The 26,414-nt window shown below is 42.3% G+C and overlaps 2 protein-coding genes and 1 pseudogene across 2 annotated transcripts in view; all 3 read left to right on the forward strand.

Annotated features, from left to right (window-relative positions):
- Positions 1-962: 962 nt before the first annotated feature.
- Positions 963-4,632, forward strand: LOC129040375 (dual specificity protein kinase CLK2-like). The gene is made up of 2 exons (XM_054494834.2): positions 963-1,106; positions 1,281-4,632. Exon 2 carries the CDS (start codon positions 2,492-2,494, stop codon positions 3,830-3,832), a length of 1,341 nt encoding a protein of 446 aa, XP_054350809.1. The 5' UTR covers positions 963-1,106; positions 1,281-2,491; the 3' UTR covers positions 3,833-4,632.
- The window catches only part of TRA2A (transformer 2 alpha homolog), an 82,846-nt gene continuing 57,431 nt past the window's right edge, over positions 1,000-26,414 (forward strand). Inside the window, exon 1 of the mRNA XM_063668405.1 lies at positions 1,000-1,106. The gene's annotated coding sequence lies outside the window, so the exon portion shown is untranslated. The remainder of the gene's footprint in view (positions 1,107-26,414) is intronic.
- On the forward strand, positions 16,098-24,404 carry LOC129041544 (ATP-binding cassette sub-family E member 1-like; annotated as a pseudogene).

Here is a 26,414-nt window from a genome sequence, read left to right on the forward strand (position 1 = left end):
CAGGATCATTCATTTATCTGACTGTCAAGAACGCCTCTGAACAGGAGGAAGACTTTGGGGAGAAGGTGGGGTTTGTTGAAAGGGCACCGAGAAGGGAGGGGGGTGGTACCCAAACAATTTGTTTACATAATGTTTTTTGGACCTGAAATATGTAGAAAAGTACTTTGAAACTAAAGTACTGTACTGAAGTTTAATTATTTTTCTTATTGTTTGCATATTCTCCCTCCCAGATACTTTACAGAGGGTGCTAAAGCTGATCCCCTGGGAGCTTCAGAGTTTAATGACTTCGCCTGAAGATTTCCTATTCTTTTCCACAACGTGCTAAGTCAAATTATGGCCAAATTACCAATCGCATGGTAATTCAGCTTCTAAATATATTTTGCAGAGTGTTTCCAAAAGTTGAAAAAAAACCAAAACTTTACCTAAATTGTTTTTACTTGCTTCACCCTAAATCAGTTATTCGGTTCCTTTGAAGAACATGTTGCTTTAGCAACCCCGAAAGTGAACCCAGATACCCAGGACTACTGATTGTTACATCAGAGTTTTCGAAAACGCCAATACTGGAAACAGGCCGACAGTTAAGGAGAGGCAGGCCTCAAACTAAAGCAGAACCTTCTCAAAACTACTTATATTTCAAGAGATGGATTAAGCGAAAAGAGCTGTACAAAGAAATAAGCCATTTTCTATGCGCCTGTTATATGCAAGGCACTGCACTCCCTTGTCACTTGTTAACTTACAAGAAGACTCGCCGGTCCAGGGAAAGGCAGAGGGGAACAGGGGCAAGGTTTGTGGAGGGCGGCAAACTGCACTCCACGTGCCGCGGGGCTGCGCTTGCGTAGACCCGAGTTCTGATGCCTGGCGCCGGCTGCCAGGTAGGGGCGCGCGTCCTGCGCAGTTGCGGCGCACCGCCTCCTCGGGCTTCAGGCCGGGCCAATCAGGAGGCAGGCGGGAGGGGGCGCGGCGCCGGGAGGGGGCGGGGCCGGGTAGGGCTTCGCGGTCCGCTGGCCAGCCGGGAGGGGGCCTTTGGCTTCCCCACCCGCCATGGAGCGGCTGACGTTGCCTCCCGGCGGCGCGGCGGCGGTGGACGAGTACCTGGAGTACCGGAGGTGAGGCTGTGGCTCCGGGCCTGTCCCCCGCCGCTCCGAGGGGCCAGGATCCCTGGGCTGGGGGCGCGGGCAGGGGCCCGGCCGGCGTCCGCGGGGGTTCCCGGCATCTGTGCCTGGGCTGTTGGGGGAGGCCTAGATGAATTCCAGTTAAGTCTGCCTAATTAAATACTGTAGGGCCACGCAGTTCTATGCAGTGATGAGTCTTCCGATGCCATTTAAGAGATTCCTCTGCTGCCTTCCAAGAAGGATGTCTAACTCCAGACTGATACAGAGGTCCAGCTGCTCTTTAAATGGCCATTGAAAACATGCACATCGAGTACTCGGGGCTATAGAAGTTATCATACATCAAATTAACCCAGTAATAGGGTCAACCGTGAACTTCTGAACGCGCTCCCCACCCCGAGGTGCTGGTTTTAGGAGAAAGGCACTGACTGGTGTTTGGTGTTCTGGAGAAGCCCCTTCCGAAACTGGAAACGTAGCTCCTCCTTTGGTCTGAGGACGCGGTTCATTGTCCTGTGTCCTGAGCGAGGATGGTGCACCTGCAGCGACGCACTCTTTCTCCGCTTCCTGGGGTTTTTGATCGGCCGGAATCTGGGCGGATGAGAAGTCCTGGAGAGGACCGCCTGAGGACGCCGAGTTGGGGCGGGAGGATGTGTGTGTGTTCAAGCAGAGGGGAGACGCTCCAGGCTCGGCCAGGGAGGCCAGAGCGAGCGACAGGGCCTCCTCTGCGGCATCGTGGGCGGCCCAGATGACCCAGAGGTGTGCAGACGGCCCCCCAGCTGACTGCTCTCCCTTCGTCTGACTGCCCCGTTGGTGTAGTTTTGGGTCACCCTTAGAACTGCCTGGAGATTCTGAGCCAGAAGAATAAGGGCTAGGAGCTTGATGGGGTCAGTTCCCACGACCGGTTCAGGGTCAGAACAACCATCATCCCGTCCTCGCCCAGAGCAGAGCCGGCTCCTTGAGCCTCCAGTTCTCCAGAGCTTTTGCCTGGGAGCAAGCTGCTGGAGCTGGTGTTGACTGATAACTTGGATATTTAGATATGTGAATTGTGGGCCTCCAGTTGACTCTTGCCTAGCTCCGAACATGTTAGGGCAGACCTGGTGGGAAATTATGTAGTTATTTAATCAGTTATTCGGTTCCTTTGAAGAACATGTTGCTTTAGCAACCCCCAAAGTGAACCCAGATACCCAGGACTACTGATTGTTACATCAGAGTTTTTGAAAACGCCAATACTAGAAACAGGCCGACAGTTAAGCAGAGGCGGGCGGGACTGAAGCAGAGCCCGAGAACTGGGCTGGAGGTCCCATGGTCCCGGGTTGGGGGGGTGGAGCAGCACTTCGTTGCCGCGGGGGTGCCGGGACTCCGGCCGCAGTGCCGCCACCATCATGGACTTCCTGTGGGACAAGCGCACGGGCCTCGCCGCCAGAACGATGCCTCATCCTCGAAGGTACCATTCCTCAGAACGAGGCAGCCGGAGGAGTTACCGTGAACACTATCGGAGCCGAAAACATAAGCAACGAAGAAGCCGCTCCTGGTCAAGTAGTAGTGACCGGACACGACGGCGCTGGCGAGAGGACAGCTACCATGTCCGGAGGAGGTGCAGCCAGACATTTAGCCGCTCGTCTTCGCAGCACAGCAGCCGGAAAGCCAAGAGTGTAGAGGACGACGCTGAGGGCCACCTCATCTACCACGTCGGGGACTGGCTACAAGAGCGATATGAAATCGTTAGCACCTTAGGAAAGGGGACCTTCGGCCGAGTTGTACAATGTGTTGACCATCGCAGGGGTGGGGCTCGAGTTGCCCTGAAGATCATTAAGAATGTGGAGAAGTATAAGGAAGCAGCTCGACTTGAGATCAACGTGCTGGAGAAAATCAACGAGAAAGACCCTGACAAGAACCTCTGTGTCCAGATGTTTGACTGGTTTGACTACCATGGCCACATGTGTATCTCCTTGGAGCTTCTGGGCCTTAGCACCTTCGATTTCCTCAAAGACAACAACTACCTGCCCTACCCCATCCACCAAGTGCGCCACATGGCCTTCCAGTTGTGCCAGGCTGTCAAGTTCCTCCATGATAACAAGCTGACACATACAGACCTCAAGCCTGAAAATATTCTGTTTGTGAATTCAGACTATGAGCTCACCTACAACCTAGAGAAGAAGCGACATGAGCGCAGTGTGAAGAGCACAGCTGTGCGGGTGGGAGACTTTGGCAGTGCCACCTTTGACCATGAGCACCATAGCACCATTGTCTCTACTCGCCATTACCGAGCACCAGAGGTCATCTTTGAGTTGGGCTGGTCACAGCCTTGTGATGTGTGGAGTATAGGCTGCATCATCTTTGAGTACTATGTGGGCTTCACCCTCTTCCAGACCCATGACAACAGAGAGCATCTAGCCATGATGGAAAGGATCTTGGGTCCTATCCCTTCCTGGATGATCCGAAAGACAAGAAAACAGAAATATTTTTACCGGGGTCGCCTGGATTGGGATGAGAACACATCAGCTGGGCGCTATGTTCGTGAGAACTGCAAACCGCTGCGGCAGTATCTGACCTCAGAGGCAGAGGAACACCACCAGCTCTTCGATCTGATTGAAAGCATGCTAGAGTATGAACCAGCTAAGCGGATGACCTTGGGTGAAGCCCTTCAGCATCCTTTCTTCGCCCGCCTTTGGGCTGAGACACCCAACAAGTTGTGGGACTCCAGTCGGGATATCAGTCCGTGACCATCAGGCCCTGGGCCTCCCTGCATCTTTTATAGCAGTGAGTGTCCAGTCCAGGACACTGGTGCTTTTTTATAAAAGAGAACAGAGCCAGAGTTCACTCCTTCCTGCTGGTTCTCTATATACCTGTGAATATGTGAAACAGTAAATATGAAACAACTTGTACCTATCACTTCAACCCCTGCGTTGTACATAATGCTATTCCATCCACACACTTTCCACCCTCACCTGCTCCCTCATACAGAGTTGGATGGGGGCCGAGTGAGGTAACCAGGTGGCATCTACCCCATGTTTTATAAGGAATTTTGTACAGTCTTTGTGAAATGAAATAACATGCTTCATTTGACACCCCCCAAAAAAATTAGTTGGGCTTAGTGGTGCACACCTGTGGTTCCAGCTACTCAGGAAGCTTACACAGAAAGATTGCTTGAGCCTTGGAGGCAGAGGTTACAGTGAGCCAAGATTATGCCACTGCACTCTAGCCTGGGTAATAGAGCGAGACCCTGTCTCAAAAATTAAAAAAAAAAAAAAAGTGAAGTGAGCCTCCCTAAAGGGCACCGTTGTTGGGAAGGCCTAAATCTGGAAGTGCCTTCCATTGATCCTTCAGTGAGGAGTGCCTGACCCTTCATGGAATTTCTCTTTTCCACGTAATAATAGTCCGAAAGGTTTCATGTGGAGGAGTCTTGACAGGTCGGGAGAGGGAGAGGCCCAACCTGCCTCTTAGGGTTTGGTAGAGTTTGGGAATGTGAGAAAGGCCTGTTAACCATGAGAAAAACTCCTAGTCCAAAGTAAAATAAAGAAAAGCGTTTGGGCCAAGACAAATATTTTAATTCTCTATGCCTTATGCTGGGAACTCATCTTGCCCCAATTCAAATGTAAGCCTTCCTTATAGAAAGTAATTTTTTTTCTGTGACAGAGTTTTGCTCTTGTTGCCCAGGCTGGAGTGCAATGGCGTGATCTCGGCTCACCACAACCTCCACCTCCCGGGTTCAAGTGATTCTCCTGCCTCAGCCTCCCAAGTAGGTGGGATTACAGGCATGCACCACCACTCCCAGCTAATTTTGTATTTTTAGTAGAGACAGGATTTCTCCATGTTGGTCAGGCTTGCCTCGGACTCCCGACCTCAGGTGATCTGCCCCGCCTCAACCTCCCAAAGTGCTAGAATTACAGGCATGAGCCACCGCACCTGGCCTAGAAAGTAAATCTTAATCTTTAAAACTCCCAGATATAAAGGGCAAAAAGGCAAGGGTGAACATTCAAATAATCAAGATCATAATGACTATTATTTTTCCTAGCAGACTCAACATCATGCTCACACACATTCAGTGAGATGGATTTTAACCAAGCAGAAGGCACAAATATGTATCTTTTATCACTAATTTGCCTGACTGCAAAAATTACCTACATTGTGTTCATTATTATAAAATTCAAAATAATTACCCCATGTAAAGTAAATGAAATGATGAATGCTATTTTATTTAAAACTCATTGCTATAACTTTTTTCCATATAAGGAGCTAGGTTTAGAAATTAAAGTCTCCAAATAGGCTGGGCATGGTGGCTCATGCCTGTAGTTCCAACACTTTGGGAGACTGGGGCAGAAGGATGGCTTTGGCCAGGAGTTCAAGGCTGCAGTGAGCTATAATAGTGCCATAACACACCAGCCTGGGCAACAGAATGAGACCCTGTCTCTTCAAATATATATATAAATATATATATATATGGCTGGGCACCATGGCTCATGCCTGTAATACCAACACTCTGGGAGGCTGAGGCAGTTGGATCACCCGAGATCAGGAGTTCCAGACCAGCCTGGCCAACATGGTGAAACCCCGTTTCTAGTAAAAATACAAAAAATTAGCTGGGCATGGTGTCGGACACCTGTAATCCCCAGCTACTCAGGAGGCTGAGGCAGGAGATTCACTTGAACTCGGGAGGCAGAGGTTGCAGTGAGCTGAGCTTGTGCCATTGCACTCCATCCTGGTCAACAAGAGCGAAACTCTGTATCAAAAAAAAAAAAAAAGTATATATATGTGTGTTTGATAAATCCCAAGGATAAAGTAATTTTACTTGGCTAATTGCAATTTTATAAACTGAAAGGACAAAAAGGCATAGCTGTGACAGACGTTTCTAATGAATCATCTTTATTGCTGTAAACTCATAGAAAACTGTTAAAATTGTTACTATAGTGAATAATAAAAGGAAAGTATTTTCAGAACTTCCAGGCCAAATTGATGTGCAGAGTTTTCTTAGATTCCAAAAACTGTAAGGGTAAAGGGACCCATACAAGACTTGAATTCATTCATTCTACACCATCCCTGACATTTGAAGGTCATCCAGCTTAAAGCAAAACAAAACAAAACAAAACAAAACAAAACACTCAAGTGATAGTAAACTCATTACTTTCAAAGGAACTTGATTTAATCTTCAGGAAACTTCCTTTTTAAAGTTCTTCTGTATATTGAAAAGAGATATTTCTTCCATCTACCTCTTGGCCTAAGTCCTATCCTTTAGGACCATACCTTCAAGAACAACTGCTCTTCATTCTCCCTCTGCATCTGCTCTTTTCCAAGGTCTATCAGGTTCTTTTTTTTTTTTTTTTTTTTTAAGAGACAGGGTCTCCCTATGTTGCCCAGGCTAGTCTTGAACTCCTGGGCTCAAGGGATCCTCCTGCCTCAGCCTCCCAAAGTGCTAGGATTACAGGCATGAGCCGCCACACCTGGCTCCAAGGCCTTTCAGTTCTGAGGATCAATGATTTGGGTTGAGTTTGGCTGTGTGGTTCTCCTGCCAGTCTTACTTGGAATCACTTATGCAGCTGCAATCATCAGGCAGTCTGACTGGGGCTAGATGGTCTAAGATGACCTCATTCCTTGTATCAAACACTGTTCTGAGCATTTTGCTTGCGTTAACTCTGTTACTTTCTCAACAACCTAGGAGATAAACCCTATTATTATGTCATATTAGAAATGAATATAGGTGAAAAAGAAATTTAAAAAAATAAAAAAGAAATGAATATAGTTGATACACTGAACAGGTGGGACTCACAGTTATACTTGGAAAAACAACTGACTTTCTTTTCTCCACTTTTCATTCAAACCTGTTCTAGAGGGATGACTTGCTTTAGAAGCAAGCCCTGTGACTTATCTGGTCACTCTTAGATAATAAAAAGTCTGATTTTTGCTGGGTACGGTGGCACACACTTGTAGTCCCAACTACTCAGGAGGCTGAGACATGAGGATCGTTTGAGCCCAAGAGTTCAGATCCAGCATCCAACCTGGGCAACACTGTGAGACTTCCTCTCTCTCTTTTTTTTTTTTTTTAAGAGACAGGGTCTCACTTTGTCACCCAGGCTAGAGTGCAGTGATGCCATCACAGCTCATTGCAGCCTCTATCTCCCAGGTTCAAGTGATTCTCCCACTTCAGCCTCCCCAGTAGCAGGGACTACATGTACACGCCACCATGCCTGGCTAATTTTTTTTAATTTTTTGTAGAGATGGGGGTCTCACTATCTTGCCCAGGCTGTTCTTGAATTCTTGGGCTCAAGCAATCCTCCCATCTTGGCCTACCAAAGTGTTGGGATTACAAGCATGAGCCACTGCACCTGGGCTTTTTTTTCTCTTGAGACAGGGTCTGACCAGGCATGGTGGCTCATGCCTGTAATCCTAGCACTTTGGGAGGCCAAGGTGGGAGGATAGCTTGAGCTCAGGAGTTCGAGACCAGGCTGGGCAACATGGTGAGACCTCATCTGAAAAAAAAAAAGAGGGAGAGAGGAAGAGAGACACGGTCTTACACTGTCACCCAGGCCACAGGCCCTCACTACAATGCTCAACTAATTTTTTGATTTTTTGTAGACAGGTTCTCTCCATATTACCCAGGCTGGTCTTGAACTCCTGGGCTCAGGCAATCCTCCTGCCTTCACCTCCAAAAATGTTGGGATTACAGGCATCAGCCACCACACCCAGCTATATTTATTTTATTTTTTTTCTTAAATGTTTTTACATACCCAGGAAAGATCTGAGAGAAGAGTCCTATTTTAACATTCCATTACATGAGGAAAGTAAGGCTTTAAAATTTTAAATAACTTGTTCTGGGTCACAGATAATAAAAAGAAAAATTGGATTCAAAAATTAATGTCATGGGTACTATGTTCAGTACCTGGGTGATGGGATCAATCATACCACAAACCTCAGCATCATGCAATGTAACCAAGTAACAAACCTGCACATGTATCTTCAAATCTAAGATAAAAGTTAAAAAGAACCGAAGAAAGATATTCTTATTTTTCCTTGCAAAAAAAATAGGGTCTTAAATATGTTTACAAATTTCATCTTGGGAGATTAACCTATTGTTCTGGGATTTATTTTATTTTATTTTATTTTTTGAGACAGTCTTGCTCTGTTGCCCAGGCTGCAGTGCAGTGGTGCCATCATAGCTCACTGCTGCCTTGAACTCCCAGACTCAAGTGATCCACCCACCCCCACCTGCCCCTGCCTCAGCCTCTTGAGTAGCTAGAACTATAGGCACGCCCCTCCACATCCAGCTAGTTTTTTAAAATTTTTGTAGAGACAGGCTCTTGCTATGTTGCCCAGGCTGGTCTCAAATTCCTGGCCTCAAGTAATCCTCCTGCCTCAGCCTCTCAAAGTGCTGGGAGGCATGAGCCACTGCCCAGCTGGATACAGTGTTTTTTATCACAAAGGTAATACCTATTAATCTTTTTTCAAAAATTCAAACATATAGAAATATAGAAACTGAACATCTCCCATAATCCCATTCTTCAAGACAACTGGTTTATCAAGTGAATAAGTTTAAAAAGTCACTCAGGGGCATAGAAATGAGATGCTCATACCCCTCAGTTCATGCCCTCCTACTACCATTGATCAGTACAAGGTTCCTCTTTGTTATTTGTATTATTTATTCCTTCATCCCTATTCTCTTCTCCTTACAGAAAACCACTCCAGTATACTTAATTAAAGGTTCTTCCAATACTCTTTCCTACATTTATTTAAGTAAATAGTATAGAGTACTGGTTAGGACTCTGAGGACAGTCTTCCTGAGTTCTATTCTGGCTCTGCTGCTTACCAGCTATGTGACCACAGGCAACTTACTTAGTCTATATATGCCTCAGTTTTCTCATTAAAAAAAATTAAAAAAAAAAACTAGTACTTACCTCATAAGATTGTTATAAAGAGTTAATATTTAGTTTAATGAGCTAATACTTATTAAGTGCTTAGAACGAATCTGGCACATAGTTGACGCTATATGGTATTAAATAAATGTCAGCCAGGCAAGGTAGGTCACACCTGTAATCCCAGCACATTGGGAGACCTAGGCAGGTGGACTGCTTGAGCCCAGGAGTTGGAGACAGCCTGGCTAACATGGCGAGACCCTGTCTCTACTAAAACGTACAAAAAATAGCTAGGTGCTATGGCACGCCCCTATAATCCCTGCCTCTCAGAAGGCTGAAGTGGGAGGATTGCCTGAGCTTGGGAGGTCGAGGCTGCAGTGGGCCATGCCTGCACCATTGCACTCCAACCTGGGCCACACAGACACTGTCTCAAAAAAAAAAAAAAAAAAAAAAAAAAAGAAAGAAAGAAAGAAAAAGTCAAATAAATGTTTATTATTGAAAAACATAAATAATATTCAGTTTCATCTTTATCTCTTTCAATATTATTTTTTGAGATCTACCCATATTATGATACATAAAACTCCATGCCACAGTTTACCTGTCCATTCCCTTAATCAGGCCCACCCTTAACATTTGTGGGGTCTGAGGCAAGAAACCAAAGGCAGCCTGTATATCATAAGTTTAAATATTTAAAAGTCATAAGTGATGCTGGGCACGGTGGCTTACACCTGTAATCCCAGCACTTTTGGAGGCCGAGGCGGGTGGATGCCGAGGCAGGTGGATCACGAGGTCAGGAGTTCAAGACCAGCCTGGCCAACATGGAGAAACTCCGTCACTACTAAAAACACAAAAATTAGCCAGGCGTGGTAGCACACGCCTGTAGTCCCAGCTACACGGGAAGCTGAGGCAGAAGAATCGCTTGAACCCGGAAGGTGAAGGTTGCAGTGAGCTGAGATCACACCACTGCACTCCAGCCTAGGCAACAGAGTGAGGCTCCGTCTCAAAAAAAAAAAAAAAGTCATAAGTGATAATAACATGCTGTAAAATTAGATATTTATTCTTCCTCCTTGCCAAATATTCCTTTGTAAAGACAAATTTAACCTTTTCATTCAGACTTAGATAATTTTTTAAAAAGAAAAATTGAAATGTATCTGTAAAACTCTGAGTTTTGTATGACTTAGAATTGGCATAACATCCAAGAGGGCTAAAATTAATTATTTTTACCCACATCTTCTGTTGATGGATGATGACATCTGGATGAGTTTTAAAGACCTATGTAATTCAAAAATTAGATATTTATTCTAAAACTTTATTTTTCTTGCCTTTCTTTTTCAGCAAAATCACTATAACAATCAAAACTTTCCCCTATTTTCTTTTCTACTGGCAGCAAGACCAATGCAGACAAACGTTTTTGAGTGGTTATAGATATATAATTTTTTTTCTGAGACAGACCCTTGCTAAAACGCCCAGGCTGGAGTGCAGTGGTACCATCTCAGCTCACTGCAACCTCCACCTCCTGGGTTCAAGCGATTCTCCTGCCTCAGCCTCCTGAGTAGCTCAGATTACAGGCATGCACCACCACGCCCAGCTAATTTTTGTGTTTTTAATAGAGACGGGGGTTTCACTATGTTGGCCAGGCTGGTCTCGAACTCCTGACCTCAGGTGATCCACCCACCTCGGCCTCCCAAAGTGCTGGGATTACAGGCATGAGCTACTGTACCTGGCCAATTTTTGTATTAATTTGGAGAAATTTCACTCATCTGATGCCATACTTATATTGAAAAGTTAACTATGGTCCAGGCACAGTGGCTCACGCCTGTAATCCACTTTGGGAGCCCGAGGAGGGTGGATCACCTGACATCAGGAGTTCGAGACCAGCCTGGCCAACATGGTGAAATCCCGCTTCTACTAAAAATACAAAAATTAGCCAGGCGTGGTGGCACATGCCTGTAATCCCAGCTACTTGGGAGGCTGAGGCAGAAGAATCGCTTGAACCCGGGAGGCGGAGGTTGCAGTGAGCCGAGATTGTGCCATTGCACTTCAGCGTGGGTGACAAAGCAAGACTCCATCTCAAAAAAAAAAAAGAACCATGAATTTTTAAACATTCACATTGAGGTGTACAATCTGTATACAGTAAAGTGCACAAAGCTTAAGTGTATAACTCAATACCTTTGTGCATGTTTATGCCCATGTAACCCACCACCCAGATCAAGAAATAGATCAGTTCCCCAGTAAGATCTCTCAGGCCCCTTTCTATTCTGTACCCCACAAAGTAAGCAGTATTCTTTTTCTTTTTCTTTTTTTTTTTTTTTTGGAGACAGGGTCTCTGTAGCCCAGGTTGGAGTGCAATGGTGCTTTCTGAGCTCACTGCGACCTCTGCCTCCCGGACTCAAGTCGTCCTCCCACTTCAGCTTTGTATTTTTTGTAGAAACAGCGTTTCGCCATATTGCCCAGGCTGATCTCAAACTCGTGGACTCAAGTAATCCACCCACCTCGGTCTCCCAAAGTGCTGGGATTACAGGTGTGAGCCACTGTACCTGGCCCTAAAATAAGCACTAGTCTTACCTCTAGCATCATATACCATGACAATAAAATGATGCCATTAATTGTTTATTGTAATGCATATAATAAATTATTATAACAAAAATATTGCAAATATTTTAATTTTACTATACAAATTGCTTTCAGTTATATTGCAATTTTCTTTTTCTTATTTTTTATTTTTTAAAAAAATTAGAGATGGAGGTCTGGCTATTTTGCCGAGGCTGGTCTCGAACTCCTGGCCTCAAGCAATCTTCCCACCTTGGGCCTTCAAAGTGCTGGGATTACAGGTGTGAGGCACCATGCCTGGCCTATTATCTCTTTAAAACAATATATCCATACAATATTAAGTTCTGGCCGGGCACGGTGGCTCACGCCTGTAATCCCAACACTTTGGGAGGCCGAGGCGGGTGGATCACCTGAGGTCAGTTCAAGATCAGCCTGGCCAACATGGTGAAACCCCATCTCTACCAAAAATACAAAAATTAGCGTAGTCCCAGCTACTCAGGAGGCTGAGGCAGGAGAATCATTTGAACCCAGAAGGTGGAGGTTGCTGTGAGCTAAGACCTCATCACTGTACTCCAGCCTAGGCAACTCCAGCCTAGTGAGACTCTGCCTCAGAAAAAAAAAAAAAAAAAAGAAGGAGAATATTTATTAAGTTGTTTCAAAGTTTTTAATGCTGGGGCATTACAAAGAAAACTAAAATTGGGAGTATGCTAATCAATTTGTTCAAATGTCTCTTCAATCTATCATAGCTAGAAAGCATGCTTTATGGAAATGTTTGATGGTTATTTGTACACGAATCATCTCATTTATGAAATTTATATAAACTTTTTCGTTTCTTTGCTCTAATTTCTGCATATTTTATTTGAATGTCATCTTGTTCAATATATTTTGTTTTAGAACTATTTTCTCTTCCCTAGAAACAGACTCAGAAAAAAAAGAACTATTTTCTCTAAAATTTAAAAAAATATTTTCTCAAAAGTGAAACTTGGATATGTCAGGTTTTTTGCTAAAGCTTTGCTAACATTAGTAATAGCAATGAATAGGAATTAATGACATTAGAAATAGTAATACCAAATAACTGTGACTAGTGCAACTTCAAAATAAATTTCATTCTCCCACAAAGCTCACAAATTGCTCTATGCTTAAAGGTCTTCTTTTGTTTTGTTTAACTTTTCTAGTGCATTGTATATCTTGTCTAAATTAAATCCAGTTATGTTAACAAAATTTAATAAACATTTTCCTCCTGTGTTCAAAAGTGATTTTGTTTATACTTCATCAGGGTGTTCAGTGCTTGGGCAGATCAAGAATACTATATTTAGGCCAGGCACAGTGGCCTGTAATCCCAGCACTTTGGGAGGCCAAGGCAGATGGATCACTTGAAGCCAGGAGTTCGAGACCAGCCTGACCAACATGGCGAAACCCTGTCTCTACTAAAAATACAAAAATTAGCTGGGCATTCTGGCATGCACCTGTAATCCCTGCTACTGGGGAGGCTGAGGCATGAGAATCGCCTGAACCTGGCGGTGCAGACTGTAGTGAGCTAAAATCGTGCCACTGCATTCCAGTCTGGGTGACAGAGTGAGACCCTGTGTCAAGAAAAGAAAAAAAAAAAAAGAATACTGTATTTAGTCTTTGATTTAATCCAGAGAATATTATTGCTATTGGCTGATTGACATCCAACAAATTCGAAGTGGCATAAGTGATTTCAAGAATATTTCTGGATTTTTGGCTAAAATTATAGCATGTATACTTTATTTTAGCAAGGCCTTTATTGTAGGCTTTATTGTGCTTGGGGTGGAGGATATCACAAAGTTACAGACACACACTACTAGTGCCATATGTGCATCTATAACAGGATTTACTGGTAGAGCACACACAGTCCCCTGAACTCTTGCTATTTATAACACAGGCCTGGCCTAGATGTTTTTGTTTTTGTTTTTGAGACGGAGTCTCACTCTGTCACCCAGGCTAGAGTGCAGTGGCACGATCTTGGCTCACTGCAACCTCTACCTCCTGGGTTCAAGCTATTCTCCTGACTCAGCCTCCCAGGTAGCTGGGATTACAGGCATGCACCACCATGCCCAGCTAATTCTTGTATGTTTAGTAGAGATGAGGTTTCACCATGTTGGCCAGGCTGGTCTCAAACCCCTGACCTCCAGTGATCCACCCACCTGGGTCTCCCAAAGTGCTGGGATTACAGGCATGAATCACCGTGCCTGGCCCTGGTCTACATGTTCTGAATGCAACTTGGCCAGAGTATCTGGCGCCAGACTAAGGCAAAAGACTAGATATGCCATGAACAGCAGTCGAGAAGACAGGACCTTGCCTCCTCACTGTTACATACTTATAAATTTTTGAACTAAAAGGGAGTAGGGGTGTCTCACGCCTGTAATCCCAGCACTTTGGGAGGCCGAGACTGGCGGATCACGAGGTCAGGAGATCGAGACCATCCTGGCTAACACGGTGAAACCCTGTCTCTACTAAAAATGCAAAAAAAAAATTAGCCGGGTGTGGTGGCGGGCGCCTGTAGTCCCAGCTACTTGGGAGGCTGAGGCAGGAGAATGGCGTGAACCTGGGGGGCGGAGCTTGCAGTGAGCCGAGATCGCGCCACTGCACTCCAGCCTGGGTGACAGAGCGAGACTCCGTCTCAAAAAAAAAAAGAGTGGGGACGACCTAGTTTCTCCAAGAAAGAAAACAAACAATATATATATCAAGGGATCTCAGGTCCAGGAAGAACACCAAGTGTAGAGTGACACATCAAGGGTCTTGGGAACAGCCCTGAAGAATCTCTACTTCCTGGGAACATTAGCATCAGCCAGTGGCCTAGCTGTCCCTCTGCAGACAGGCTCAGTCCTGATGAGCCAGCTCCCTGCTAAGCTACCAAAGGAGGGAAAGAAATGTGCTTCCAAGGCCATCCAGACTTCTTCGCTGGCTTGCTTTGGGCAATCTTTTGAATCAATGCTTAAAACTGAAAAATGTTTTCTCACTTTGTGACTTAAGCCAAAAGCCTGAACTTTTTTTTACAGCAGGTATAAAATCAGTGAAGCATTCCTTAATTTTCTACTTCTTTGTGGGTTTTTTTGGTAGTTCACATATGTGTGTATATATAATTATTCAACATGACTTTCTACAATCTAGTTGAAGTGAATAATGTAAATATTTCTATTTCTATTTTGTATATGATTTCTTTTCTCACTTTATTAACCATTATTATTATTTTGAATTATTTTGAATTTCCATCCAGGACGGTGATTGTTACTTATCTGTTTTAAATGTTTAGCCATTCAAAATAATTATTATTTTGGATTATTTTGAATTTTTATCCTGGACCGTGATTGTCATTTATCTGTCTTAAATGTTTAGCTTCTATTTTCAAAATAATTTATTCTAAACCTAGAAAGGTCACATTGTTTTCTGTAAACACTGTGCTGTTAAAATAATATTGGGCAGGCATGGTGGCTCCCGCTTACTATCTGGCATTTTGAGAGGTCAAGGCAGAAGGATTGCTTGAGCCCAGAAGTTTGACATCAGCCTGGGAAACATAGGAAAATCCCATCTCTACAAAAAATAAAGAATTTGCCAGGTGTAGCAGAATGCACCTGTGGTCCCAGCTACTTGGGGGGCTGAGGCAGAAGGATTATTTGAGCCTGAGAGGTTGCAGCTGTGGTGAGGTATAATCAAGCCTCTGCACTCCAGCCTGGGCAACAGAGCAAAAAGCTATCTCAAAATAAATAAAGGCAATCATTCATCTCACTAAAAACAAACAAACAAACAAACAAACAAAAACGAATATTTGGTCAACATAGTTTAAATGAAGTGGAATTTTAAATCTAGTTTTCTGGCTGGGCACAGTGGCTCACACCTGTAATCCCAGCACTTTGGGAGCCAAGGTGGGCAGATCACTTGAGGTCAGGAGTTAGAGAACAACCTGGCCAACATGGTGAGATTCCGTCTCTACTAAAAATACAAAAATTAGCCGGGTGTGGTGGCACGTGCCTGTAATCCCAGCTATTCGGGAGGCTGAGGCATGAGAATTGCTTGAACCCGGTAGGCGGAGGTTGCAGTGAGCCAAGATCACACCACTGTACTCCAGCTTGGGCGACAGAGCGAGACTCAGTCTCAATAAAAAAATAAATAAGTAAATTTAGTTTTTTGAAAATTTGACTAAACCTTCATGTACATATGTAATACACACAGAAGAATCTGTGTGCTGGAGGGGTGAGTGGGGAAGGAAAGGGTGGTAAAGCCTGAATAAGTGTTAGTGGCAGCCAGGCCACAGTGACCTCAGTCTTTGTGTGACCCCTGGTGCTGCAATGGTCAGGAAGCTGTGTTCTTGGGGTGTAACCTAGCATAACACCAGCTGTGATGGCCACAGAGGTGCCCATATCACCCCTCCCCCAACTTCAGGCAGCTCAGTGCTGACAGAGACCCCTTCTATATGGGCATTTGGGTGAAAAAGAGGAAAATGAATAAGTGACTTTCCCTTGGAACTCAGGGATTTCTCCCTGATCATCCCCACGTCCATCTGGGCTGGGTATCTAGGAGGCTGGAAGAGAGTCACAGCATAACTGGGCTTAGGGTACCCTCTGGTGCTGAAATGGCTGCAGTGACCATAGACAAGAACCCAATAGTTCCTTTTGAATCTTTTGAAGGCCCTCTGAAGGACAGGAACAAACTAAGTCAGACTGTGAGAACTGGAATAAATACCCACCTCTCCAGTGCCTGGACATCGATGAATGTCCACAAGCGTTAAGAACATTAAGAACAAAGCCGGGCGCAGTGGCTCATGCACTCCCAGCACTTTGGGAGGCCAAGGCGGGCAGATCACGAAGTCAGGAGTTCAAGACCATCCTGGCCAACATGGTGAAACCCCATCTCTACTAAAAATACAAAAATTAGCTGGATGTGGTGGCGCATGCCTGTAATCCTAGCTACTCAGGAGGCTGAGGCAGGAGAATTTCTTGAACATAGGAGGCAGAGGTTGCAGTGAGCCAAGATCGTGCCACTGAACTCCAGCCTGGACAACAGAGACTCCATCTCAAAAAAAAAAAAAAGAACATTAAGAACAAATATGACCTCACCAAACTGAGTAAATAAAACACCAATGACTGACCATGGAGAGATAGAGACATATGACCTCTCAGACAGGGAATTCAAAATAGCTATTTTGAGGAAGCTCAAAGAACTTCAATAAAACACAGAGAAGCAATTCTAAAATTTATCAAAGTTAACAGAAATTGAAATAACTTTTAAGCACAGAAAACTTGGAGCTGAAAGATGCAATTGACAAGTTTAAAAATGCATCAAATGTGTCAGCAGAAGAACTGATCAAGCAAAAGAAAGAATTTGTGAGCTCAAAGGCTATTTGAAAATATGCAGAAGAGAAAAAAGGAAAAAAGAATGAAAAAACACTTAAAGATATAGAAAATAGCCTCAAAATAGCAAATCTAAGAGTCATTGACCTAAAAGAGAAGGTAGAGAAGGAGATAGGGATAGAAGATTTATTCAAATAAATAATAATAGAGAAGTATGCAAATCTTGAGAGAGATATTAATATCCAGGTGTAAAAAGGTCAAAAATCACCATGGAGATTCAATTAAAATAAGACTCTCCAAAGCATATAATACTCAAACTCTCAAAGGACAAGGACAAGGAAAGGATCCTAAAAGCAGCAAGAAAAAAAAACGAGTAACACATAAAGGAGATCCAATATGTCTACTAGCAGACTTTTCAGTGGAACACTTATAGGACAGGAAGGAATGATAGACATATTCAAAGTGAAGGAAAAAAACTTGTGACTGAAAATACTGTTTCCAGCAAAGCTATCCTTCCCATATGAAGGAGAAATACTTTCCCAGACAAACAAAAGCTGAGAGAATTTATCACCATCAGATCTGTCTTACAAGAAATCCTAAAGGAAATTCTTCAATCTGAAAGAAAAGGATGCTAACAAGCAACAAGAAAGTATCTGAAGGTATAAAACTCACTGGTAAAAGCAAGTGCATGGACAAATTCAGAATACTCTAAAACTGTAATTGTAGTGTAGAAACCACTCATGTTTTAAGTATAAAGATTAAAAAATATATCAAAAATAATAACTACAGAATTTTATTAAGTGGAAGACACTATAAAAAGATATAAAATGATGCATCACGCAGACCAATGGGAAAGAGAAATTATTTTAAAATTTAAAAATTAAGATAAAGGCTGGGCGTGGTGGCTAATGCCTATAATCCCAGCACTTTGAGAGGCTGAGGCAGGTGATCACCTGAAGTTGGGAGTTCCAGACCAGCCTGACCCACATGGTGAAACCCCATCTCCACTAAAAACACAAAAATTAGGCCAGGCATGGTGGCTCACGCCTGTAACCCCACCACTTTGGGAGGCCCAGGCGGGCGGATCACTAGGTCAGGAGATTGGGACCATCCTGGCTAACAAGGTGAAACCCCGCCTCTACTAAAAAATACAAAAAATTAGCCAGGCGTAGTGGCGAGCACCTGTAGTCCCAGCTACTCGGGAGTCTGAGGCAGGAGAATGGTGTGAATCTGGGAGGCAGAGCTTGCAGTGAGCCGAGATCGTGCCACTGCACTCCAGCCTGGGCAACACAGTGAAGACTCCGTCTCAAAAAAAAACAAAAAAAAGAAACCCGTCTCTACTGAAAATACAAAAAAATAGCTGGGCGTGGTGGTGCACGCCTGTAGTCCCAGCTATTCGGGAGGCTGAGGCAGGACAATCGCTTGAACCCAGGAGGCGGAGGTTGTAGTGACCCAAGATTGCATCATTACACTCCAGCCTGGGTGATAGAGCGAGACTTTGTCTCAAAAAAAAGAAAAAATCAGCTGGGTGTGGTGGCAGGTGCCTGTAATCCGAACTACCCAGGAGGCTGAGGCAGGAGAATCGCTTGAACCCGAAGGCAGAGGTTGCAGTGAGCTGAGATTGCCCCATTGCACTCCAGCCTGGGTGACAGAGCAAGACTCTATCTCAGAAAAAAAAAAAAAAATTAAGATAAAAAAATATAAATTGAGACCACAAAAAAATGAAAATGTGAGAGGAATGCAGTAAAAGTATAGAATTTTTTAGTTTTATTTTAGCTATTTCTTTTCTTTACAATGTTGTCATTAGTTTTAAATGACTTCTTATAACTATAGGATTTTTTTGTAACCCCCATGGTACCACAAAACAGAAACCTATAATAGACACACAAAAAATAAAAGCAAGAAAGTGAACCACACTACCAGAGAAAATAACCACAAAGGAAGACAGTAAGAAAGAAAGAAAGGAGAGTTAGAAAACAACCAGAAAACAGGTAACAAAACGGCAGTAGGAAGTCCTTACTTATCAATAATAGCATTGGATGTAAATGGACTAAATTCTCCAATTGAAAAACATAGAATGGCTGCATGGATAAAAATAAAAAGACTAAACTACATACTGCCTACAAGAAACTCAACTCAGCAGCCGGGTGCAGTGGCTCACGCCTGTAATCCCAGCACTTTGGGAGGCCGAGGTGAGCGGATCACGAAGTCAGGAGATCAAGACCATCCTGGCTAACACGGTGAAACTCCGTCTCTACTAAAAATACAAAAAATTAGCCAGGCGTGGTGGCGGGCGCCTGTAGTCCCAACTACTTGGAAGGCTGAGGCAGGAGAATGGGGTGAACCTAGGAGGCAGAGCTTGCAGTGAGCCAAGATTGTGCCACTGCACTCCAGCCTGGGCGACAGAGCGAGACTCCGTCTCAAAAAAATAAATAAATAATAAATAAAATAAATAAAATAAAAAAGAAACTCACCTCACCTATAAAGACACACATAGACTGAAAGAGAAGGATGGAAAAAAAATGTTTCATGCAAATGAAAACCAAAAAAGAGCAGGAGTAGCTATACTTACATCCGATAAAATAGACAAAGTCAAAAACTGTAAAAAGAGACAAAGAAGGTCATTATATAATGATAAAGGGGTCAGTTCAGCAAGAGGATATAACGGTTGCAAATATATATGCATCCAACACTAAGGCACCCAGACATAAAAAGCAAATATTATTTGAGCTAGAGAGAGAGATAGACCTCAACACAAGAATAGTAGAACATTTCAACACCCCACTTTCAAAACTAGATAGATCTTTCAGACAGAAAAATCAACATAGAAACCAAAATTAAACTGGGCGCAGTGGCTCATGTCTGTAATCCAGCACTTTTGGAGGCCAAGGCGGGTGGATCACCTGAGGTCAGGAGTTCGAGACCAGCCTGGCCAACATGGCGATACCCTGTCTCTAAAAATACAAAAATTAGCCGGATGTGGTAGCAGGTGCCTGGAATCCCAGCTACTCGGGAGGCTGAGGCAGGAGAATCACTTGACCCCAGGAGGCAGAGGCTGCAGTGAGCCAAGATCACGCAATTGCATTCTAGCCTAGGCAACAAGAGCAAGACTCCGTCTCAAAAAAAAAAAAACAAAACAACAACAAAAACAACAAAATAAAAATAAAAATAAACTTTGATGAAATAAATGGAAGAGGACATTTAAAAATAGAAAACTATTTTATGCTCATAGATTAGAATATTGTTAAAATGACAATACTTCCCAAAGCAATTTACAGATCAATGTAATCCCTATCAAATTACCAATGACATTCTTCACAAAAATAGAAAGAGCAATCCTAAAATTTATATGAAACCACAAAGACCCCAAATAACCAAAGGAATCCTGAGCAAAAAGAACAAAGCTACAGGCATCACACTACATGACTTCAAAATTTATTACAAACTATAGTCACCAAAACAGCATGGTACTGGCATAGAAACAAACACATAGACCAATAAAACAGAATAGAGAACCCAGAAATAAATCCACACATTTACAACAACTCATTATTGAGAAAGGCACCAAAAATATATAATTGGGAAATGACAGTCTTTTCAATAAATGGTATTGGAAAAACTACATAACTCTATGCAAAAGAATGAAACTAGCAGCCATGAAAAATGATAAGTTCATGTCCTTTTAGGGACATGGATGAAGCTGGAAACCATCATTCTCAGCAAACTATCGCAAAGACAAAAAACCAAACACCGCATGTTCTCACTCATAGGTGGGAATTGAACAATGAGAACACATGGACACAGGAAGGGGAACATCTCACACCGGGGACTGTTGTGGGGTGGCACATGTATACCTATGTAACAAACCTGCACGTTGTGCACATGTACCCTAAAACTTAAAGTATAGTAATAGTAAAATTAAAAAAAAAGAATGAAACTAGACCTACATCTCTCACCATTCATTAAAATAAATTCAAAATGGATTAAATAGTTGATTCTAAGACCTGAAACTATGAAACTACTAGAAGAAAACATTGGGGAATTGCTCCAGTACATTCATCTGGGCCAAGATTTTTTTCTGTAAGACCTGAAAAGCACAGGTGACCAAAGCAAAACAGAAAACTGGATTATGTCAAGCTAAAAAGCTTCTATAAAACAAAGGAAACAATTAACAATGTGAAGAGACAACTCACAGAGGCCAGGAGCAGTGGCTCACGCCTGTAATCCCTGCACTCTGGGAAGCTGAGGCGGGCAGATCGCTTGGTCCTAGGATTTTGAAATTAGCCTGGGTAACATAGCAAAACCTTGTCTACAAAAAAATTACCCAGGCATCCTGGCACACACCTGTAGTCCCAGCTACCTGGGAGGCTGAGGTGGGAGGACCACCTGAGCCCAGAAGGCTGAGACTACAATGAGCTGTGATCGCACCACTGCCCTCCAGCCTGGGTGACAGAGTGAGACCCTGTCTCAAAAAAAAAACAGAGAGGGAGATCATCCATGGAATGGAGGAAAATATCTGCAAACTATCCATCTGCCAAGGGACTAATAATCAGAATATGTAAGGAACTCAAATAGCTCAATAGCAAAAAGTAAGAATCATCTGATTTTAAAATGGTCAAAGGATTTGAACAGACATTTTTCAAAAGAAGACATACACATGGCAAACAGGTATATGAAAAAAATGCTTAACATCACTAGTCATCAGAGATACGCACATCAAAACCACAATGCAATATCATTTCACCATAATGAGCCCCCATCTCTATAAAAAATAAAAAATTGGCCGAGCGCATAGGCTCACGCCTGTAATCCCAGCACTTTGGGAGGCTGAGGCGGACGGATCATGAAGTCAAGAGATTGAGACCATCCTGGCCAACATGGTGAAACCCCATCTCTACTAAAAATACAAAAATTAGCTGGGCATGGTGGCACGCACCTGGAGTCCCAGCTATTCGGGAGGCTGAGGCAGGGGAATCACTTGAACCTGGGAGGCAGAGGTTACAGTGTGCTGAGATCACGCCACTGCACTCCAGCCTGGCAACAGAGCGAGACACCTTCTCAAAAATAAATAAAATAAATAAATAAATATATAAAATAAATAAAACAAAAAATTAGCTGGGCATGGTTGTAGGTGCTTGTAGTCCCAGCTACTCAGAAGGCTGAAGCAGGAGGATTGCTGAGCCCAGAAGTTTGAGGCTTCAGTGAGCTGTGATTGCACGACTGCACTCCAGCCTGGGTGAGTGCAGAATGAAACCCTGCCTCTATTTTAATTTTTTTTAATTAATAAAAAAAGAATAGGCCAGGCACGGTGATGCCTGTAATCTTAGCACTTTGGGAGGCCAAGGCGGGTGGATCACCTGAGGTCAATAGTTCGAGACCAGCCTGGCCAACATGGCGAATCCCCATCTCCACTAAAAATACAAAAAATTAGCCAAGCATGGTGGCGGTGGCCTGTAATCCCAGCTACTCGGGAGGCTGAGGCAGGAGAATAGCTTGAACCCAGGAGGCAGAGGTTGCAGTTAGCCAAGATTGTACCATTGCACTACAGCCTGGGCAACAAGAGTGAGACTCCATCTCAAAAAAAAAAAAAGCCGTTTTGGCCAGCGGCCACGAGAACATGCTGTGTGACTGAAAAGTAAAGACAAGAGCTGATTTGGCCTCTGCACTCCCCTCCTCAAGGGGATCATTTTCTCCAGAAGAGCTGGATATTCTTTCGCACAGTTATAGCAGACAAATTAATGAGAATTGCATTGTCAACCATGACAAATGTAAACCTAAGAAATGTCAACAGGAATGCAAAAAAGAGTTGTCCTGTAGTTCAAATGGAAGAATTATGCATAGAAGTTACACCCCAGAGCAAAATAGCATGGATTTCTGAAACTCTTTGTATTGGTTGTGGTATCTGTATTAAGAAATGCCCTTTCGGCACCTTATCAATAGACAATTTACCAAGCAACTTGGAAAAAGAAACCACACATTGATATTGTGCCAATGTCTTCAAACTTCACAGGTTGCCTATCCCTCGTCCAGGTAAAGTTTTGGGATTAGTTGGAACTAATGATATTGGAAAGTCAACTGCTTTAAAAAATTCTTAGCAGGAAAACAAAAGCCAAACCTTGGAAAGTAGGATGATCCTCCTGACTGGCAAGAGATTTTGACTTATTTCCGTGGATCTGAATTACAGAATTACTTTACCAAGATTCTAGAAGAGGACCTAAAAGCCATCATCAAACCTCAATATGTAGAACAGATTCCTAAGCCTGCAAAGGGGACAGTGGGATCTATTTTGGACTGAAAAGATGAAACAAAGACACAGGCAATTGCATGTCAGCAGCTTGAATTAACCCACCTAACAGAACAAAATGTTGAAGATCTTTCAGGAGGAGAGTTGCAGAGATTTCCCTGTGCTGTCATTTGCATACAGAAAGCTGATATGTTCATGTTTGATGAGACTTCTAGTTACCTAGATGTCAAGCAGCATTTAAAGCCTGCTATTACTATACAATCTCTGATAAATCCAGATAGATATATCATTGTAGTGGAATATGATCTAAGTGTATTAGACTATGTCTCTGACTTCATCTGCTGTTTATATGGTGTACCAAGCACCTATGGAGTTGTCACTGTGCCTTTTAGTGTAAGAAAGGGCATAAACATTTTTTTGGATGGCTATGTTCCAACAGAAAACTTGAGATTCAGAGATGCATCACTTGTTTTTAAAGTGGCTGAGACAGCAAATGAAGAAGAAGTCAAAATGATGTGTATGTATAAATATCCAGGAATGAAGAAAAAATGGGAGAGTTTGAGCTAGCAATTGTAGCTGGAGAGTTTACAGATTCTGAAATCATGGTGATGATGCTGGGGGAAAATGGAATGGGTAAAACGACATTTATCATAATGCTTGCTGGAAGACTTAAACCTGATGAAGAAGGAGAAGTACCAGTTCTAAATGTCAGTTATAAGCTACAGAAAATTAGTCCCAAATCAACTGGAAGTGTTCACCAGTTACTACATGAAAAGACAAGAGATGCTTATACACATCCACAATTTGTGACTAATGTAATGAAGCCTCTGCAAATTGAAAACATCATCAAGAGGTGCAGACATTATCAGGTGGTGAACTACAGCGAGTAGCTTTAGCCCTTTGTTTGGGCAAACCTGCTGATGTCTATTTAATTGATGAACCATCTGCATATTTGGATTCTGAGCAAAGACTGATGGCAGCTCGAGTTGTCAAACGTTTCATACTTCATGCAAAAAAGACAGCCTTTGTTGTGGAACATGACTTCATTATGGCCACCTATCTAGCAGATCATGTCATCACTCTTGATGGTGTTCCATCTACTAAGAACACAGTTGCAAACCGTCCTCAAACCCTTTTGGCTGGCATGAATACATTTTAGTCTCAGCTTGAAACTACATTCAGAAGAGATCCAAACCACTATAGACCACGAATAAATAAATGTAATTTAATTAAGGATGTAGAACAAAAGAAGAGTGGAAACTACTTTTTCTTGATTAGATTGAATCTGAGAATATTGATAAGCCACTTATTAAAAGGAATATTTACTAGAATTTTTGTCATATAAAACTCGAATCAGGATTTTATGCTCCACATACTCTGGAGCTTGAAGTATAATTTACTTAATGTAACATCAAAGCCAGTTGAGTTCTAAATTGTAGTTGAAACACAGAAAATGCCACTTTACTGTTCCTGATGAGGCCCTTTTGTGCCTAATATTCTAAAGACATTTCAAGCTATACAAATTACCTCCAAGTTTTCATGATGTATGGGAAGATTTTCAGTAGGTGTATTATATTCACATACCAAATGCTGACCATTGTTGCTCCATTTTTTAAATCTTGAAAAGGGTTTCTGTATTTACCTGGTTTGCCAAGTATGCCAGTGTAACAAAACTGCCCTCATTTTAAAAGCCGGTCAAAGATTCCACTGATTGACATTTGATAAATAAACATCAGGATTATGTTTATTATTTGTTTTCAGTCTTTGCACTATATTATCAGTATATGGTTTCTGAGGAAGATTATCTACTACAAAACACCACTGTTGGAAAAATACATATTTTTTAATTGCTTTTAATCTTTTTTGGTGCTTTTGAACATGTTTAGCAGAAACCAATTCTGTTCCCTTCCTCCCAAAAAACCCCTAACTTTACTCTGAATTTTTTAGTTTTTGCATTCCATAAGGTTCTGTATTCAGTCATTCTCTGGGTAATGTCATTTTTTTACACATATATAATCACTGTTCAAGATTTAGGAAAAAGCATTTCTTTTTTTTTTTCCTCTTCTTCTTCTTCTTCTTCTTCTTCTTCTTCTTCTTCTTAGGAAAAAGCATTTCTAAAGAATATTTGCTTCCCTTACAACTACAGACTCGAAATCTTTAAAGATGGTGCCCAAGCATCTATGTATTTTTTTAAAGTTCCACAGATTTTTCCAGTGGGCACTCAAGAATTATAAACCACTTCCCTAACGGCAACATTAATGCAAAAGCCCCAGATAGCAATACAAAGTATTCCTTGGTACCACATATATTCATTTATGAGTGGGTATAGAACACATTATCTAAACCTTTTTTTAGTTCCAAAAACCCATCCAAATTTGTTTAGTTCCTGAATTTTGAACAGGATTACCTGTAGCCTGGTGCCACTTTAAGTTGTACTTCTGAGAAAACTGGAATTAACTTATGAGTGAGGAAGAGGGTTTACTAAATAAATGGGGCAAGCAAAATTGAGGGGGAAATTAGAAAGCATTTCACAAACTTTAAGACCTACTTGAAATAATAGAAGTCTTGATTAATATGCAAATAATGGCTAGAAAGTATGGTTTAATTGGATCCCATTATGCCTTTTAAAAAAAATTATGTGACTAATTCATAAATACATGTTGTAAAAATTCAAATATACAGAATGAAATAAAAAATGATCTCCCCTTATTACCCTCCCAAAGGTTACCAGTGTTTGAATTTAATAATGTATATTCTTTCATGTTTTTTTCTGTGCACTTACCTAAGTGTGAATATGTAAAGGGTTTGTTTTGTACGCAAATGGGATTATACTAAAATAAGTAATGCCTACTTTTAAGGATAGGTTAAATTTGTGAAGGATTAAGTTCAAATATATTGAATAAAATAAGCAAAAGCTATAAAAAATAGCCGAATTAAATGAAATAGAGACTTAAAAACAATACAAAGGATCAACGAAACAAAACGTTGGTTTTTTGAAAAGATATACAAAATTGATAAACCTGGCTAGACTAATCAAGAAAAGAAGGAAGAAGACTTAAATAATCAAAATTGGGGGAAAAAAGGAGACATTACAACTGATTCCACACGTATACAAAAGATTATTAGAGACTATAACAAGCCACTATATGCTAAGAAATGGAAGGAGATGGAAAATTTTTGGACACACAACCACCAAGATTGAACTACAAAGAAATAGAAAACCTAAACAGGCTAATAATGAGGAATGAGATTGAATCAGTAATTTAAAAAACCTCCCAACTAAGAAAAGTCCAGGACCAGATGGCTTTGCTGCTGAATCATATCAATCGTATACAGAACAATGTACACCAATTCT

The sequence above is a fragment of the Pongo pygmaeus genome, chromosome 6 (assembly GCF_028885625.2).
Source record: "Pongo pygmaeus isolate AG05252 chromosome 6, NHGRI_mPonPyg2-v2.0_pri, whole genome shotgun sequence".
NCBI classification, from domain to species: domain Eukaryota; kingdom Metazoa; phylum Chordata; class Mammalia; order Primates; family Hominidae; genus Pongo; species Pongo pygmaeus.